Below are 18,187 nucleotides of genomic sequence, written 5' to 3' on the forward strand. Positions count from 1 at the left end.
CCAATGTTAATTTCCTGGTTTTAATAAATAAATTACGGTTATATAACTTGTGACCATTAGGGAAACCTGGGTGAAGGGTATATGGGAATTCTCTGTGCTATTTTCACAACTTTTCTCTAAATCAAAAATTACTTCAAAATAAAGTTTAATAAAAAGTGATTCTTAGTTACTGCACAGGACGAATAAATCGGACTTCACAAACAGCCCGAGGAAGGAAACTACCGTATATACACATACACACAAAGACAGATGCACGTATATACCACATTTCATTTACCCATTCATCCGCTGATGGACACTTGAGTTACTTCCATTTTTGGCTATTGTGAATAATTCTGCTATGAACATAGGCGTACAGATATCTCTTTAAGACTCTGCTTTCAATTATTTTGTATATATACCAAGAAGTGGTATTGTTGGATCATATGGTAATTCTATTTTTAATTTTTTGAAGAACTGCTATACTGTTTTTCATAGTGCCTGCACCACTTTACATTCCCACTAAAGTGCACAAGGACTCCAATTTCTCCACATCCTTGCCAACATCTATTTTCCTGTGTGTGTGTGTGTGTGTGTGTGTGTGTGTGTGTGTGTTTTAAATAACAGTCATCCTAGTGGGTGTGAGATGATATCTCATTGTGGTTTTGATTTGCATCTGTATTTCCCCAACAATTAGTGAGGTTGAGCACCTTTTCATACACCTGTATCCCTTTTGTAGATAAGGAAAAAGAGGCTTTGAGCAGTGAATGTAACATGCTGAAGTTAGCCAGGTGGTTAGCGGTGGGGTCAGAACCTACGCTGCCGCAGACTCCAGACTCCTCCTGTGCCACCAATTCTCTGGGGAGAGCCACTGCCACCCCCCGCCGCCACCCTGTGGCTTCTCCCACCTTCCTCCCAACCACCAGTGCCCATTTGCCTTTTACCTGACTCCCACCACCCAAAAAGGAAGCAAGGAGGGGAAAAACCAAATCCTGGTGTGTGTGTGTGTGTGTGTGTGTGTGTGTGTGTGTGTGTGATGAAGAGCATCCCACAGGCCCCTCTCTGTAAGCAGGGCACAAAGGGTAGCTATGTACTTGGAGGCCAGCAGCTACCCACCCCTGACACCTGGGGGGAACAAAACCAGCAAGGAAGGGAAAGGAGACTGATCAACACAGCTGCCAGGGAGGAGACAGCGGCCAGCTCGGCCAGCTGCAGCTTAGCTGCTGACGACACTTCCAGGAACTGAGGTGGGATAAACTGGCCTCCAGTCTTAGGTGCCCCTGGGCCAGGCTGTAGGCAGGGCATGGGCAAGCACTAGGAGGCCCGTTTAGGGGATCCAAGAAGTATGGCCACCTTAGGGTCTAAGGTAGGCATGGCACCAATGCCAGTGGGAATCTGAGGTGGCCCATAGGCTGAGCCCACTTTCCGTGGGTCCTGTAGATGTTGCAGCCACCACTCCTGGCTGGCCACCAGTCTCTGCCAAAGCAACTCCCACAGCTTCCTCACGAATCTTCTTGCTTTTTATAGCAGCTAGAGTGAACTCTTTCTAAAAACATAAATCTGGCCATGTTACCCCTTGCTTAGAACCCTCACTGTTCTTGGAATAAAGTCGATTCCTCTGTGTTCCTACCAGGCCCACTGGGAACTGGCCTCTGTGGGCGTTTCTAGCCTCACCTGCCATCCTCTGAGCTCCAGGCACCCTGATCTATAGAATTCCATCCCAGGATCTGCCACGTTCTTTGCCTAGATAAGTCCTGCTCATATTTCCAGACTTTGCTCAAATCTTATCCCCCGTCCTTGGAGTATTTCCTCACCCTGTTATCTCCACAGAGAGGGTAATATATCTGCCCCAGGTCACAGAGCAAGCCAGTCAGGATTTGAATTCATGCTCCAGAACTCCATTGATGTTAGCCCTCTCTGTAACATGGCCAGTATGCCCCATGGGCATCTGACCTCTGAGATGTCTGCAGCCTAGTGCCCAGCTCAAAGCCAGCCGTGGTGTCTGATGGTTGTCCTATTGCCCATTGTGCTGAAGGAAGGGGAGAGCAGAGGCCACCCTCAAGTTTTTCTTGGGAGGAACACAGAGCAGAGGAGGGTCTAGAAGCTGGGGAGTCGGACCTGCCCAACCAATAGCAGGAAACCAGTCTGTGAGGATACCCTTCTCGGAAGGACGTGTGCCCTGACCCAGCATCTCCTGGCCCTTACCCAGGGCAAAGCAGGAAATGCAGGGGGTGAAGCTGTGTGTATCCTGACTTCTGAAACTCTGAAAACCTGTCACCAAATCACTTAGGATGCTAAGGGGCTAATGGCATAAGCTGGAGCCCCCATCCACCACTGGGCCCTATGCTCAGAGGGGTCTCTTCTTAAGTGCCTTGGGGCCATGGTCATTGCCTCCTCTGATCCCTGCACCCAGCAGGCATCAGGAGGACCTCTGCTCCTTTCGGCAGAAACTGGAGCCCAAGCTTCACCGTAGGCACGTGAGAGCAGTAGGCCACGGATGCTTCCAGAAGTCTGTGGCCACCAGCAGGCAGTCCTGCCCATTTGTGTCTGCACTTGAGCTCAGCAGTGTCCCCTACACACCCCTCCTGCCTGTACAGAACTTGACTCAGCCTGTACATCTGGGGAGCCTGGGGCTGAGCCTCTCTAGGGCAGCATCTAGGCTCTTGAGAAACAACTTCAACTGTTGTGCAACTCTAAAAGGAGAAGACAGTTGGCCATAACACTCCCTGCTCCATCCCCTCCATCCGGGACCAAAAGATCAAGAATGAGCTTAACCTGAGTTCGGTGCTCTTCGGCCGCACACCTATGTTGGAAGCATAACCCAGTGGTGGGACAGCCAGCGTGGGGGAGCCTCGCAGGGGACTGCCACGGATAGAGGGTTGCTCACACACCCACCTCGGTCACGATGGTGGACAGGTAGACGTCCTGGCTGAACTCCCAGCCATCCAGGCAGTCCTCCTGCTCCAGCTGCTCCAGGTCCACGTCGCGCCCCGGCTCCAGCCCGAGCGCCGAGAAGTTGGCGATCGCGGCGAGGCGGTAGCGCCGGCAGTTGTGGGGCACCTGGCGGCCGTCCTGCAGCCGGAGCGGGGCACTGTGGTTGCGCCAGGCGCTGCTCAGGTTCGCGGAGTCGGGCACCCGGCAGCGGTGCTCGGGGGTCCCTGCCAGGAACACGACGGACATGCCGTTGAAGCCGTTGGGGATGATGCTGGCGCTGAGCAGGAAGAAGATGAGGCGCTGGAAGAGCCCCCACTCGCCCAGGAAGGAGGTCACCTCGTCGTAGTCCCGCATGCTCCCCGCCGCGGCTCGGCCGCTTGCAGCGCGCGGCGACGACAGGAGCGCTCTCCGGAGGGCGCCGCGCGGCCGAGGGCGTTCCCCGGGGGTGTCGGCACGTTCTGGGGGCGGCCGGCTGCGGAAAGTGGGACGCACGACCGGGGCCGGTTCCCGGGAAACCTGCTGCAGGATCTGGACGCCAAGCTGGAAGCCTCCAGAGAAACTCGGGACCACACCCCCATCCCGCCTGGGGCTGGGGCTGGGGAGGGCCTGGGGGCCGGGCCCGCCGGGGTGGGGCTTCCGGGCCGGCTCCGCCTCGAGTCCCCGCTCCGAACGCCGGCCACCCCGCAGTGCGGAGCAACCTACCCGGCCTCCGAGCTGGGCCCTCGGGAGAGAGCGGGCGACAGGGACGAGCCGCGGCTGGAGAGCAAAGTCTTGGAGAGGTCGGCTCTCTGCCCTCCCGGTCGGCGTCTGCCCCTCGCCCGGGGCGGGCCCTTCCAATCCCGAGTCTGAGCTCCGCTGGCCGCACGCGGACGCCAGTCCGGGGGGTCGGTGCGCCGGGAAACGCGTGCGGCGCGGCGACAGCGCGCGCTCTCCTTGGGCACGCACGCCGCGCCCGCGGCCGGCGCCTGCTGACGGGGCGCGCACTCGCCAGCCGTCCCGGGAGGGCTGGATTCAGTCCCCGGCGGCGGCATCCGGAGGGGCGGGCGCTCTAGGAAAGCCAGGAGCCTCACCTTGAAAAAGGGAAACAGGCCCAGGGCCCGGAAGGGACGGGCAAGGTCACTCTGCGTCAGAGATAGGCTGGGACGAAGGGCGGTGGGGGGCAGGGGTCGTGCCAGGGTCCTGCGTGGGCCCTAGAGGATTCAACAGGAAGACTGGCCCAGGTGAGGGCCCCTCATGGAGACGCTGCTGTCACCGCTCTTGGATTCTCATTTGGATCCCGTCCCTCTCTCCAAACCCCGCAAGGCTCTTTATGGGGTGGCTGCCAGAGCCATCTGGGCTGGAAGGCCTCCCGTTGGCAGAAGGGACCGCCCCCAGTCCAGGAACTGGGAGGGAGGAAGGGAGGAAGAGGAGATCCAGTTTGGAGCCTAGATCTAACGGGGAACCAGAGCTGGGACAACAGTCTGTTCAGGGTCCAGTCCTAAGGCCCCTCTGCTAGCCTGGGGCTGCTGTCAGAGTCCTGGGCTTCACCAGGCCAGAAGTTGGCAGGCTGAAGGACCTGTCAAAGTGGAGATTTTGTACAAGTGTGTTTGCTTCTCCAGCCCCTGCTTACCAGGCTGAGGGACAGTTCTGCCTCATGTTTTGGAGCCTCCAGTCTTACCCCTCCTCTTAGCCTGGCTTCCCACCTCTTTGACACCTCAGTTTCCTTGTTGGAATAAGACCATATGTCCTGATGTGCCAGGACAGCGCTGATTTATGCCTAGTAATCCAGCGAAATTATTAATAGCCCTTCCCTTTATGTGTAAAGGTGTTCTTCTCTGAAATATATATATCACACCCTCGAATTCAATGTCATTTTGTTATGCTGATGAGGGGAAAAAAATAGTCAATTTTCAGCCTGGGCCTCGTCTGCGTGATGTTTTCACATCTCCCCATGTCTGCGTGAGTTTTCCCCAGGTCCTTTGGTTTCCTCCCACATCCCAAAAATGTGCATGTAAGGTTAATTCACCTGTTTCCATCATCCCAGTATGAGTGACTGTGCGTTGTTTGTGTTTATGTGTGTGTGTGTGTGTCCGTGCCCCTGCGATGGAAGGGTGTCTTGTCCAGGGTGGGTTCTGGCCTTGCATCCTGAGCTTCTGGGATAGTCTCTGGCCACCTATGACCCTGAACTGGAAGAAGCAGATTGGAAAATAATCTTACTTGTTTTTGTTAATTTTTCTTAAGTGTATGTATAGCTGACATTTACTTCAATGTTTACTATTAGAAGTGTTTTGGGGTCTTTATTTAGAAGTTTGGTGATGTTTTTTGTGGCCAGAAATATGTCATGGGAACTTAACTCTTGTTTATATCAATTAGCCTATGGTAAAATTGGTTTCTTTATACGTTGTTTTCCTTAAAGTTGACGTTTCCAGGAACCTATCGGTGACATTAAGTGAATACTTACTGTAATATGGTCACCATCTTACTCAGCTCAGATTTCGTCCTCTCCTCCTCCCACAGTAAAAGAGCAAAGCTTGAGACAAGAACTTATGTGGAGGTATTTTATTTTGAGTGGTAACCTGGGGAAAGGAGTGAGGAACTAAGGGGGAGCAAATAGAGAAGGAGGGAAGCCCAGCACAAGACTGTGTAACTGAGCTGGTCACTGGCCATGGCCAGGAACCATGACAGTGCAGTGCTGAGACAAAGGAAAAAATTAGCAATACTGATCCTATCTTTACTTAAGATTTTAATATTTTGTTTATATGGATTTTATACTGATTTTGATTTTTTAAAAAATACATTAAAATATCATTAACTTGATTATTTAATTTCTCTGTGCCCCCTTAAATTTTGCACCTGAGGCAATGCCTCACTCATTTCACTTGCCTTAGCCTTGTCCCAATTCTCCTTGCTGTGGGTGACTGGGATTCAATCCCACTGGGACCTTATAAGAGCTATTTATTTTTTATTTTTTTAAAATATATTTTATTGATTTTTTCACAGAGAGGAAGGGAGAGGGATAGAGAGTTAGAAACATCCATGAGAGAGAAACATCGATCAGCTGGGGATGTGCCCGCAACCAAGGTACATGCCCTTGACCGGAATTGAACCTGGGACCTTTCAGTCCGCAGGCCGACGCTTTATCCACTGAGCCAAACCGGTTTTGGCATAAGAGCTATTTAGAATGAGGAGGTATTTGTTTCCTAGTTCTGGCTCCATTGGTCAACTCCCCTGCACTTTTCCAGGTTGCACAGGTGTGAGAGATGAACAGTATTATTCAACTAAACTATTTGCCATTGCCTATGAGTATATGTAGATCCATATCTTGAACCATTTTGCCCTCCATAAAAAATGAATGTCCAAGTGCACTACTTATAGCTGGGCCCATTGGGAAGATTTCCCTCAACCATTGTCCTTTAGGGCCACCCCTAGGTGGGGCTGTGTTGCAGTAACAATCCATTTTTTGGCTAATATCAAACTAACCCATCTGTGAGGCAGGCCTGAGTGTTTTTCCCCCACCAGTTGGTTATAGAGAACAATCCCACAAGACTGTAGTTTCAAGTTAAAGGAGAAGTGTTAGTATAACTACGATAAGTGGTGCAGGAGTTAGAGCCACCTGTTCATTAACTTACATGAGTCTTATGGACCTGCTCAGTCCTGATCCTGACTCTATCATTTGTTTCTGCTATAAGGTGGATTGCTGATGTGCCTGCTTAATCTTATGACTGGATAGAATCCGGTAATACCCAACTCATACTGGACATCTCTAGTTTCATAGACCCTTGATGTCCCACTGCCACAGCCGCTTTTCAAAAGGCAGAAAGCTCTCTGCTGCACAAGGCATGACCTTGCTCTAGAACCTCAGAGATTTGTACTGAAACTCTTTTTTTTTAGGATTAATGGGAGACTCTGTCCAGCATCTTGTCACCACAAACACCTCTAGCACCATCCTTCTGCTGGGGCATATGGAACAGAGAGTAGAACCTGGCACTATACTCGGACATACTGTAGAGCTCTCTTGCTCTGGGCTTCACTGACCCCCAACAAAGGGTCAGCGTAATATCCCCACCAAGCTTTATGTCTTCTTACTGGTGGAGGGTACAGGGTACAACAACTTGTCTTTACCTTACAGGGGATGACCTGGCATGCTCTTGACTGCTGGATCCCTAGTAACCTAACCAATTTGCTTCAAAATAATCTGAGATGGAAGAAGCGAGCAAGCATATAGATACAATAAGATTGGCTATGATGGTGGTTCTAGGGGTTCATTTTACCAGTGTGTCTGCTTTTACATACATTTAACTCAGCCCAGAATAAAAAGGTAAGAAAAAACTTCACCAGTAGAGCAGGCCCTGAATCTTCATACTGCCCCGCCACCCCTATCCCCAACTTTTGGCATGCAGTATATTATTGATGGCAAATTAGCATGATGCCACCAATACAGTGAACCATCACGATGTTCTATGGACTACAAAGACAATCAAAGTCACTAAAAACTATGCTGTGAAAGAGAGCAGGAGAATTCACATGGCCCAGGGGCAAGAACGTACTGCTGTTTGTCTCACATAAAAGCAAACAGTTTTTTTTGCTATTGTTTATCTTCACCCGAAGATATTTTTCCCATTGATTTTTAGAGAGGGGGGGCGGCGCGGGGGAGAGAGAGATTGACTCTCACATCTATTGGTTGAATCCTGCACACACCCCAATGGTGTGGGGCCTGGGCAGGAATTGAACCTGCAACCCAGATACATGCCCTTGATGGGAAACAACTGGAGACGCTTGGTGGATGGGCAGATGCTCCAACCACTGAGCATACCAGCCAGGGCAAAACAAACAGGTTTTGGTTCCCCATCATGAAGATTATCGAGAAGAAAAAATCCTTGATATTGGAGCTAATCTTCACAATTCCTCCCAGGACTCCCAGGATATAGTTTTACTTGTGAGTTAATAAATTGGTAAAAAATGTGAGGGTGTTAGAGGCTCCCATTTGGCCCTTCCTACCATAATGGCCCTTATTTAATGAGACAGGGGGTAATGCTAGGGTCTTGCCAGCTGCTAAGTGTATCTGTCTCACTTAGGGATCAGGAGCTACAGTGTGAATCTTTCTTTTTTTCTTTTTCTTTTTTTTTTTTTAATATATTTTATTGATTTTTTACAGAGAAGAAGGGAGAGGGATAGAGAGTTAGAAACATCGATGAGAGAGATCGATCAGATGCCTCCTGCACGCCCCCTACTGGGGATGTGCCCGCAACCAAGGTACATGCCCTTGACTGGAATCGAACCCGGGACACCCCAGTCCGCAGGCCGACGCTCTATCCACTGAGCCAAACCGGTTCGGCTCTTTTTTTTCTTTTTCTTTTTTTTTTTTTTTTTTGAGAGAGAGAGAGAGAAACATTGATGTGAGAAACATCAATCAGTTGCCTCCCATATGCACCCCAACAGAGGATGGAACCCACAGCCTGGATATGTGCCCTGACCAAGGAATCAAACCTGCACCTTTTGGTGTGCGGGATGATGCTCCAACCAACTGAGCCACACCAGCCAGGGCTACAGTGTGAATTTTTAGACCTATTAGACCAGCTTACACAAGAACTCATTTACCACCTGGCTTTCATGAGCCTCCAATCTAACTGGGAGAACATGATGGTGTTTCCCATCCTCTGACATCAATGCCAACTCATATCCTGAATCCAACAGCACTTGAAAGGTCTGGGTCTTTCTCTTTCTTCAGGACATAGTTACTCTGGTAAAAGGCCACTGTTATGGACTGAATTGTGTCCCCTCAAATTCATATGCTGAAGCCCTAACCCTCAATGTAATAGTGATTTGCAGATGGGGCCTTTGGGAAATAATTAGGCTTTGATGAGATTGTGAGAGCGGGGCCCTCATGATGGGATTAGTGTCCTTATAAGAACAGACACCAGGGAGCTTGCAGAAAAGTAGCCATCTACAAGCCAAAGAGAAGATTCTCTCCAGAGTGCTCCAAGGTTAATACATACCCACACATCACCCCTGTTCCTACCTGTCACTTTTTCAATGTGTGCGTTATTTCCTGGTAGGTCAGGAACTGTATCTCTGCACTTAGGCTGTGCTGAGGCCTAACCCTAGGAGGTATTGGTCTAGAGCAGGGGTGGGCAAACTTTTTGACTCGAGGGCCACAGTGGGTTCTTAAACTGGACCGGAGGGCCGGAACAAAAGCATGGATGGAGTGTTTGTGTGAACTAATATAAATTCAAAGTAAACATCATTACATAAAAGGGTACGGTCTTTTTTTTTTTTTTTTTAGTTTTATTCATTTCAAACAGGCCGGATCCGGCCCGTGGGCCGTAGTTTGCCCACGGCTGGAGGGGCGATAGGAGAGCATCTTAAGGGGGATAAGCAGCGTTTTTTGGAGCCACTTGCCTCAGGAGGAGTCTTGGCAGGGACTCCAGGCAAGGGGGAGAGATCTGCTGCTGCCTTGAAGGTTTAGGGGAATTGTCACCATTTACCCAAATGTCCCTATTCTGTGTTCCAGGGTTCTATGTATTTCCTATCAGGGCCATGACTTGGTCATAGGACAGCCATCAAAGCTGTGCATGCAACCCTTTTTTGGTGTCTCTCCTACCCTTTCAATTAAATCAGCTAAATCCTGGGCTTGATTTCTAGCGCAATCTGCCCTGTGGCTGCAGAAGATTGGGGGATGGAGACCTCCTGTCTTACACAGTGTGCCTTGAGTTTATAGTTGGTTGCTGATCAATGATTCTCATCATTGATGTTTCTATCTCCCTCTCTCTCCCTCTCCCTTCCACTCTCTGAAATCAATTAAAAATATTTAAAATAAAATAAAAATGTTTTCAGTCATTGCTAAATGATTTCAGTCATTGCTAAAATCACCTCTATTAATAAACACTGACACAAGGCAATGTTTTAGTTTCACTGGCATCACAGTGTAATCTAGCATGGGTAAGAGTTTTGGTAACTGCCTGCCAGAGTTGATTATCATCCCATTTACCAACAGTAATGGGGTCCTTAGCTCTGTTGGAAAGGTTAATGGTCCCATTCTAGGATCCCTTTTTTGTAAGTGTGCCTTCTAAACAGCTTCTATTTAGGAATAGCTCTAGGAAAACATGAGTAAAGGACTGAGGAGGAAAGCAACTACAGTGGGGCCTTGACTTACGAGTGTCCCAGCTAACAAGTTTTTTGAGATACCAGCTGTCTCTCGGATGATTTTTTGCATTGAGTTGATAGAGTAATTTGAGTTAACGAGCTCCTTAACAAGCTCGGTCTCGGAACGAATTAAACTCGTAAGTCAAGGCCCCACTGTACATGGGTACAGCTCAGGGTTGTTTACAGCTGTGGGAAATCAGGAGACTGTGTCTCAGAAATGTCTAAGGTTCAGAAGTAGGAACATTTATTCGCAGGTGTCTATCCCTCACTGGTCCAGGTGTGCCCCATTGGGTGGTAACTCCCCCTACTTCCAGACTGCACATGCGTGAGTGCTGAGCAGGTGTCTGTAGGTGTCCCATGCCTCAGTGTCCGGAAGTCTGGGAGCAGAAAGTGAGAATTAAACAGAGCAGCTGAGGTTGGGACACCTCGGGGGAGCAGTGTCTGGAGTAAATAGCCCGGAGGCTCTGAAGCCATGAATCATATGCCTGTCATCCTACTCAAATAGGCCCTGGGAGGACCAGGCTGTGCTGCCTCTCACTGGGTGCTGCCCAGGTGCCTGAGGAAGGCAGAACCCTGGCAGCCTTATCCATGCATTCAACTCCTGCTTCTGCTTGTTCTAGCCAAGGGGGCCTGGAGCCAACTGTGTGTATGGGAGGCGGGGGCAGGAGGGGAGTGTGCAGGCCACCTCCTGGCACCGGAACCATCCAATCCAGTCCCGAGACTGGCCCATGTGAGCCAGAAAGCAGTGGTGGGGAAAGGCACAGGGGTGAGGGTTGGAAAGGTTGGCAGAGGTGCAACCACCCCTGACCTCAAAAATCCTTAATTGTTAAATGGCTTTAGATTTCACTCTGAGGCAATGGAAGTCAGAAGGAAAACCTGACGCCATTTCTGTTTTTAGAAAAATCCCTCTGGTGGCCAAGTTGAGAATGCAGAGGAGGAAGCTAGGGTGGAAGCAGACACCAGGGAGGAGACTTGTCAGCTTCCAAGAGGCTGATGGTGGCCCTGGCCGATCCATCTGGCAGATGGCTTCCAGAGCTGTTAAGGAGGTGGCAAGGACAGGTCATGATGACCAACTAGATGTGGGCTGAGGGAGGGGAAGAAGGCAGGGAAGATGCCAAACTTGGGGAACTGGATGGTGAGTGGTTGGTGTGTTTTTCCTCTGAGGTGGGAGCAGAGGAGTAAGAGTAGGTTGGAGAGAAGATGATGAGGTGGGTCTGGGATGTTTTGAGTTTGAGGTGTATTGGGAACATCCAAGTAGAGATGCCCAGTCAGTCAGAGGTCTGTGTTGGAGGCCTTGGGCATAGCTCTTGGAGGCTGAGGTCTCCAGAGAGCAGAGCCAGTCAGGGTTTTTGATCAGAAGCAGGGATGCTGGACATCTGCTGGGATTATCAGGAATCTGTGTGGAGGTGGTTCTGGGTACTGGGAAGTTTACAAACCAAAGTGGAGTCCTAGCAGGGCAAGATCCAGCCCTTGGGTGGGCCAAGGTGGCCTCTGGTCTCTGTCCTTCCAGACCAAAGCCAGGGGACTGGATGAGACTACTAAAGGAGGGCAGGGGCAGTTTGGAAAGAGGCCCAAACAACCCCAGCCTCTCTAGAGAATGAGCATTTGAAGAGGAAATGAGGAGCTGGGCCAGAGCCTGAAGGAGGCTGGTGCTCGGGGACCATCAGGAGAGTGGACAGGAGCAGGGGCTGAGAAGGCACAGCATGATGTAGGGGGACAGGGCTGAGGGGCAAGAGACTTCCCCCAACAAGGCAGGCTCCAGCAATCAGACAGCGCTCTGGGGGCTGGGAGGGGGCCACCCCAGACAGGCTATTTCCTGTTCTCTCTCTCTCTCTCTCTCTCTCTCTCTCTCTCTCTCTCTCTCTCTCTCTCTCTCTCTCACCACTGAGAAGCTGGTGAACAACCAGGATAGCCATTTAGCAGAGATTATGCCCTGACCTCAGGAACAAGTCAAGCAGGCATAGGGGTGGGTTCATGCAGGCCAGAGTTTATGATCGAGAATTGTGGGTTCCAGCCTTGTCTTCTCTCTGACCCAAAGTTTCAGGGATCACGTTGATTCAGCCCAGCTCCCACCATTCCACTCCCCATAGAGGACTGGGAACCCAGCCCTGTGCGAGGGGTTGGTGAGTCTGAGCCTCGCACTCTGGGCTGTTCTGGGGACCTTGCCAAGCAGAGACAGGTTAGCACCCTTCAGAGTGGCCTGGGCAGAGTCCCCAGGTCATTCAGGGCAGGCAGTGTTCTCCAGGGAAGACGGGTTGTCCTGGGTGCCCTTGCTATTGACATTAGCTAACTAGCGTGTGACTTTGGCAAGCGTTTCAACTTGTCTGAGCTCACCCACGAAATGGGGATAATAATTGTATTTCCTTTCAGGTTGACGTGAGGGTGACAGGAGGGTAACATCAGTTCACCAAGGACCTGGAGATGAATGCCTGGGACACATTCGCTCCTGTTACAGTTATTAACCAACTTGTATCTCTTACTCTGAGTCTGTGGCTGTGCTCTGGCTTCCATGAAAATGTGCCTGAGAACTGCCGAGTGTCCAAGAATGCCCTGGAGAACCGCCCAGTGTCCTTCCACTGCTGCCTTTGTTGGCGAGCAAGCTGCTGAGTGGTGCTTTGGCCTCTGGGCTTGGCTTACCCGGGTCTCACTGAGGAGACAGACCTGCTCACAGGGGTGGTCAGTTGGGTTTCTAAGCCCTCATGGCTGAGGACAACCCCAGGAACAGGTAAAGCCTCCGGCAGCTGCTCCTGGGATTTCTAGCCTTTACCTTCAGCCACAGATGGTTCATCTCAGATAGGAGCAAAGATGAAATTTGGTTTCTGTCGGGACGCAAATCGTTTCCCACTGGTGGTAGTAGGGGCATGGGAGGACAGTCCTTGTTTGTTAGAGAGACCCCTGAACTACCCTCAACCCTTTTTACACTTCCACCTCCATTTAGGGGTGCTGGGGAATGTTGTGCGGGAAAATGGCAAATCATGAAATTAGCCAGAGTTGTGAAGAGTATGGGACCCAAGGATAGGAAGCTGTTACCTTGGGTAAGAATAAGCGGTCCAGATGGAGCTGGAGAACAGATAAGCTAGGCAGGGAGACCCAGAGGCAGAGGAGCAGGCAGGGAGCTCCCAGGTGGGCAGAGGGACTCTCTGGGCCCTCAGTGCAGCTCACAACACCCCCCCACCAGCCCCCTATCTCCCTCCCCTCCCTCCGCCAACTCAGCTGCTCATGGGCTGTGAGCCCAGGGGCAGGCTATTGTGCCCACTAGAGGGACTGGGTCTTCGGCCAGGAAGGGAGGAGGGCTGCCATGAAGCAGCCTCTAGCATTCTCCTACCCTCACCCCTTTCCTTGGTTCTCAAGGAGGAAGGTGGGGCAATAAAGGTGTCACACAGAGAACTAAAAGGAAGGACTCATTTTTCAAGCTCCTTGTGAGGACAAGGAAGGCTGCAAGAGTCTGGAAGAGAGCTTGACGAAGCTGAACCTGCAGATCAGTGTGACCAGAATTGTGGGAACATGAGACAGAGCTGTCAGCCGAGGTCAGCTGGCTGTGCGTCATGGGGCCTGTGGGCAGGGCTGGGAGTTTAGACTTTGTCCTGAGAGCAATGGTGAGCCAGGAGTTTTAATAGCTGGGAGTGACATAATCAGAATTGCATTTTTAAAAGTTCCCTTTGCTGTTGTGTGGGATGGGACTGAGGAGCCAGGCAGGAGACAGGAAGGCTGGGCAGGAGGCTATTACAGCACCCAGGCCGGAGTGAGTGGGCCAGTTAGGGATTAGTGAGGGGTGAATGCACTCATGCCTACTAATTGGTCTCCCTCCACCTTTGCCCCTCACAGTCGATTCTCCATAGAGCAGCCCCAGGGATCCTGGTTAAAACATGAAAGTGCAGGTCATGCCTCACGTCAGGCTTCTCATCGCAGAGTAAAATCCAAAGTCTTTCCTGTGGCTTACAAGGTCAACATGGCCAGCCTGCCTGTCCCCACATCTCTCTGACCTCATCTACTACTGCCGGCCACCTCACTTCCACCACCCGGCCATTTCTTCACTGTTCTTAGGACAAACAAGCACGTGCCTCCTCTCCCAGCCCTACCCAGGGCTTTAGTACTTCCTGCTCCGTCTTCCTGGACTGCAATTTCCTCTTTACCATCTCAGGTCTCTGCTCAAATGTCACGGTATCTGTGAGGCCTTTCTAAATTCCCCACACGAAGGGATCACTTCTTGTCTACTGTAATGGCCTATTTATTTCCTTTATGGCACCGCCTATAATCTGTATCTATATGTTTGCCCAAAATGTTTTCCTAGTAGGGAGCACAATGCCTGGAATGTAGTAGATTCTTAGTAAATAACTAATTGAATGAGTGAGTTGAGCTTGAGGATGTAGGTGGGAGATAGTTGCCCTCAAGGCCTTACCTCCCTTTGAGGGTTTAGGCAGTATGCCCACTGAAACCAGGAGGGCAAAGCAAGGAAGAAGGTGGTGGGAGGCAGGGAGACCCGGGATTTGTGTGTGTGTGGTCAGCCTTCCTGTCCCCACATCTCTCTGACCTCATCTACTACTCCCGGCCACCTCACTTCCACCACCCGGCCATTTCTTCACTGTTCTTAGGACAAACAAGCATGTGCCTCCTCCCCCAGCCCTACCCAGGGCTTTAGTACTTCCTGCTCCGTCTTCCTGGACCGCAATTTCCTCTTTACCATCTCAGGTCTCTGCTCAAATGTCATGGTATCTGTGAAGGCTGACCATACACACACACTGCTTGGCCTGGGGTCTGGGCAGGACAAAGGTAGGTCTAGGCCAGGCTGGTAACAGGTTGGTCTAGGCCAGAAACACTAGATAGGGATGGAGGGGATGGAGTGGATGGAGTGGAGGGTGTTGGGGTCCAGCACCAGCAGGTCCAGGGGTTCCCAAAGGTGTGGACGGAGTTGGCGAAGAATGAATGACACGGAGGTAGTGTTCAGTTGACCAGCATGGTTGGGTTCTCTTGTCTGGTTCTATCCAGGATCTCCAGCCAGGTTCTGTATTTTATTGTCTTATTACACCTGTATTTATACCAGTTGATTTTAATCCTATCAATTTCTATTCCAAAGGTTAGGGCGTTTCTTATCTCCATTCCAGGGAGTAAAGATTATGTAGTTTAAGCGTGATTGTTCGTAGTTAAAGTGATTAACTACCCGCCTGGCACTTAGTTAAGGGGTTTTATTCCCTCCCTAACTTCAGGGGAAAATCCCTACCTGGGGAAACAACCTTTTCTCGGAGAGGTGACCTTGGTTAAAACACATAGCGCCAAAAAAGGGAGCAAACATATTAAGAAAAGTATGCCATATACGCCAGGTCCCTTGAAACGTATGCTGTGCAGATGTTTCTTCCCTGCAGCGACTGTGTCAAGCAGCAAGGATGGACTGGCTTCCGGCAGAAGGGCATGTGGATGGGAACTACTAACTCTGCCAAGGCTTTTCTGTGGGAAGGGGACAGTGGAGCTGGGCCTTGAGGAGTGAGTAGGAGTTTGTTGGATGGAGAAGAAAAAATAAAGGCATTTGGAGCTTGAGAGAAGGTCTGAGGTGTATGAAAAGGCAGGATGGCTCAAACAATGAACTGTCTGGTAAGCAGAGAAAGTGAGATCAAGAGTTCAGCAACAGGAAGTCAGAGAGTTTTCAAATGCTAGGCCTATAATTGATCAATCAGATGCTCTGTCCTCAGGGCCTTGGGGACCATGAAGGGGTCCATGAAGCCAGGGAGTGCGAGAATACTCCAGCTGCCCTGAAATGGGTCCCAGAAATGCTTAAGAGGCAGAACCCCAGACAGAATGATGGGTAGGTGCCGGGGTCCAACCCCAGCAGGTCCAGGGGTCCCCAAAGGTGTGGACGGAGTCGGCGAAGAAGGAATGACATGGAGACAGCGTTCAGTTGATCAGCAGCCTAGCCAGGATCTCTAGCCAGGATCTCCAGCCAAGTTCTGGTCTGGATCTCCAGAGAGGTTCTGCTTAGGATCTCCAGCTAAGTTCTGGTCTGGATTAGGATCTCCAGCCAGGTTCTGTGTCCATGTTCTCTTGCTAGGTTCTCCAGCCAGGTTCAGTCACCAGGTTCTAGTCAGGTTCTCTTGCCAATTTCTGTAGTCAGGTTCAGTCCAGGATCTTTTGCCATGTTCTCTCCAGCGAAGTTCTTCTGTCTGTAGAGAACGTTCTGTGTAGGTTCTGTGCCTGGGTTCTGTCTCTCTTCGTTCTGTCTTCTTACATCTGTATTTATACCAGTTGATTCCAATCCTATCAATCTCTATTTCAAAGGTTAGGGCGTTTCTTATCTCCATTCCAGGGAGTAAAGATTATGTAGCTTAAGCATGATTGTTCATAGTTAAAGTGATTAATTACCCGCCTGGCACTTAGTTAAGAGGTTTTATTCCCTCCTTAACTTCAGGGGAAAATCCCTACCTGGGGAAACAACCTTTCTCAGAGACCTTGGTTAAAACACATAGTGCCAAGAAGGTGAGCAAACACATTAAGAACAGTATGCCATATATGCCAGGTCCTTTGAAACAGCAAGGATGGACCGGCTCCCGGCAGGTAGGATGGGCTGGTGGGGGCAGGGTGTAGAGGATGATGTCCAAGTCTAGTTTGAAGGCTCCGGGGGTGAGGGCTTGAGAGAGGAGCAGGTTTGGGGACAATAATGAGAGTTGGGCCTGGGCCAGGTGGGCTGGCGCACTCTGAGTTGGGGACCCTGGGTCACAGAGCTATTGTCTCACAGGACGTTGGCCCAAGATGTTTACGTTTGCCACCTTTGGGCTCAGTCAGGGCCCCTGGGCAGAGTCGTGAACAGGGAGAGGACAGATCAGTCCAAAGTTCTGGGCGCCACTCCTCTTCGCTCCTGCCTCCCCAGCCCCTCACCTGGATGCCTGCTTAGGAAGGGCTTCCCTGGGTGCTGCAGCCCTGTGGGGGTGCAGCCCTTGTTCTTGGGGGTACCGATGGTGCCCAGGCAGCTCAAGGACCCTTCAATTTGGGTAGCAGACCCTGTGGGGAGAGGGGGTGATGGCGCGTCCCGGGGTTAAGCGGATCGCCGGCGGCTGGTGGATGTACAGCGGCGAGTGAGCATGGGGCTGTGGGTGGCAGTCTCTGCGGTTTGAGTCCGAGAGCCAGGTGGAGGCCTGTGCCTGTATTTTTCCACCGGTTCCTGCGCCTAATTGCGTCCCTGGCTCCCCAGGCTGCCTGTCATCCCCTCCATTCCCGCCTCTGACCGGGTGGGGCCCTAACCTCGTCTGCAGGCACTGCGAGGCGGGGAGGGGCGCGCAGACGCTCCCACACCCTCCCGACCCGCGAGGCCGCCGGAGGGCGTGGGTACGTGCGCGCGCTTGGCGCCGGGGCGGGGCCCTCCGTCCGCTCCAGGCGGGGCCTCGCTGCGCGCTGACGGCTGGGGAGCCGGAGGGCAAGGAGTTGGGGTGGGGCCGCGGTTGTCTGCAGGCCCAGGGCCCAGGCCCTCTTCTCATCTCACTTCTCAAGGACACTCGCCCAGTGCCCTGGCCTGTGCTCCCGCAGGGAGGGGAGGGGCGGCGGGAGGAGCTGTTGGAAGGAGTCCTAGGAGCACAGAGCAACAGGAAGAAAACGGAAGTCAACACTAGGAGAAGGCGTTCTGGGCACCTGCATAGCTGGGACAGTGAGCGCAGATCATAGTGCAGTATTCCTTGGGAGAAAAGGGCGCAGGGCAGTTCTCAGCAAGTGTCTCTCCAGATTCAGGGCAACCCCAGCCACGGTTCAGAGGTTTGTTTGCTTGTTTTTTTCCAGAGCCTGAAACACTGAATCTAAACCTCTGACTATTGAAAATGTGCAAGAATGGCCTGGAAGTGTTTGTAAACAAAGAACAAGGAGGAGAAATGGGCATATTAAACTCTAAAATGACAGTAATCAAACCAATGTGATTTTGTCACAAAAATAGGAAAATAGATCAGTGAGAGTAACAAAGATTCCTACAGAAATATGTAAAGTTCCTTCGTATAATTAAGAAGTTAAATAGCTCTAGCCTGTTTGACTCAATGGATAGAGCGTCGCCTGCAGACAGAAGGGTCCCAGATTCGATTCTGGTCAATGGCATACTCGCGGGTTGAGGGCTGGATCTCCAGTAGGGGGCGTGCAGGAGGCAGCCGATCAGTGATTCTCTCTCATCATCATTGATGTTTCTATA

At 51.2% G+C, this 18,187-nt stretch overlaps 1 protein-coding gene across 7 annotated transcripts in view; it reads right to left on the bottom strand.

The window, feature by feature from the left end:
- LOC118658807 (solute carrier family 22 member 4) overlaps nucleotides 1-3,885 on the bottom strand; it is a 50,738-nt gene extending 46,853 nt beyond the window's left edge. For 3 of the 7 annotated variants that reach the window (XR_004968374.1, XR_004968375.1, XR_004968373.1), the window contains exon 1: nucleotides 2,875-3,885. Coding sequence is in view for 3 of the 7 variants with exons in the window: in XM_036314520.1 (XP_036170413.1) it covers nucleotides 2,875-3,267 (393 nt within the window). In the remaining 4 variants the exon portion in view is untranslated. The remainder of the gene's footprint in view (nucleotides 1-2,874) is intronic. The other 4 variants (XR_004968372.1, XM_036314520.1, XM_036314518.1 and 1 more) reach the window with 4 other exon arrangements.
- Between the last annotated feature and the right edge of the window lie 14,302 nt (nucleotides 3,886-18,187).

This window comes from Myotis myotis, unplaced genomic scaffold, assembly GCF_014108235.1.
Source record: "Myotis myotis isolate mMyoMyo1 unplaced genomic scaffold, mMyoMyo1.p scaffold_m19_p_6, whole genome shotgun sequence".
Lineage (NCBI taxonomy): Eukaryota > Metazoa > Chordata > Mammalia > Chiroptera > Vespertilionidae > Myotis > Myotis myotis.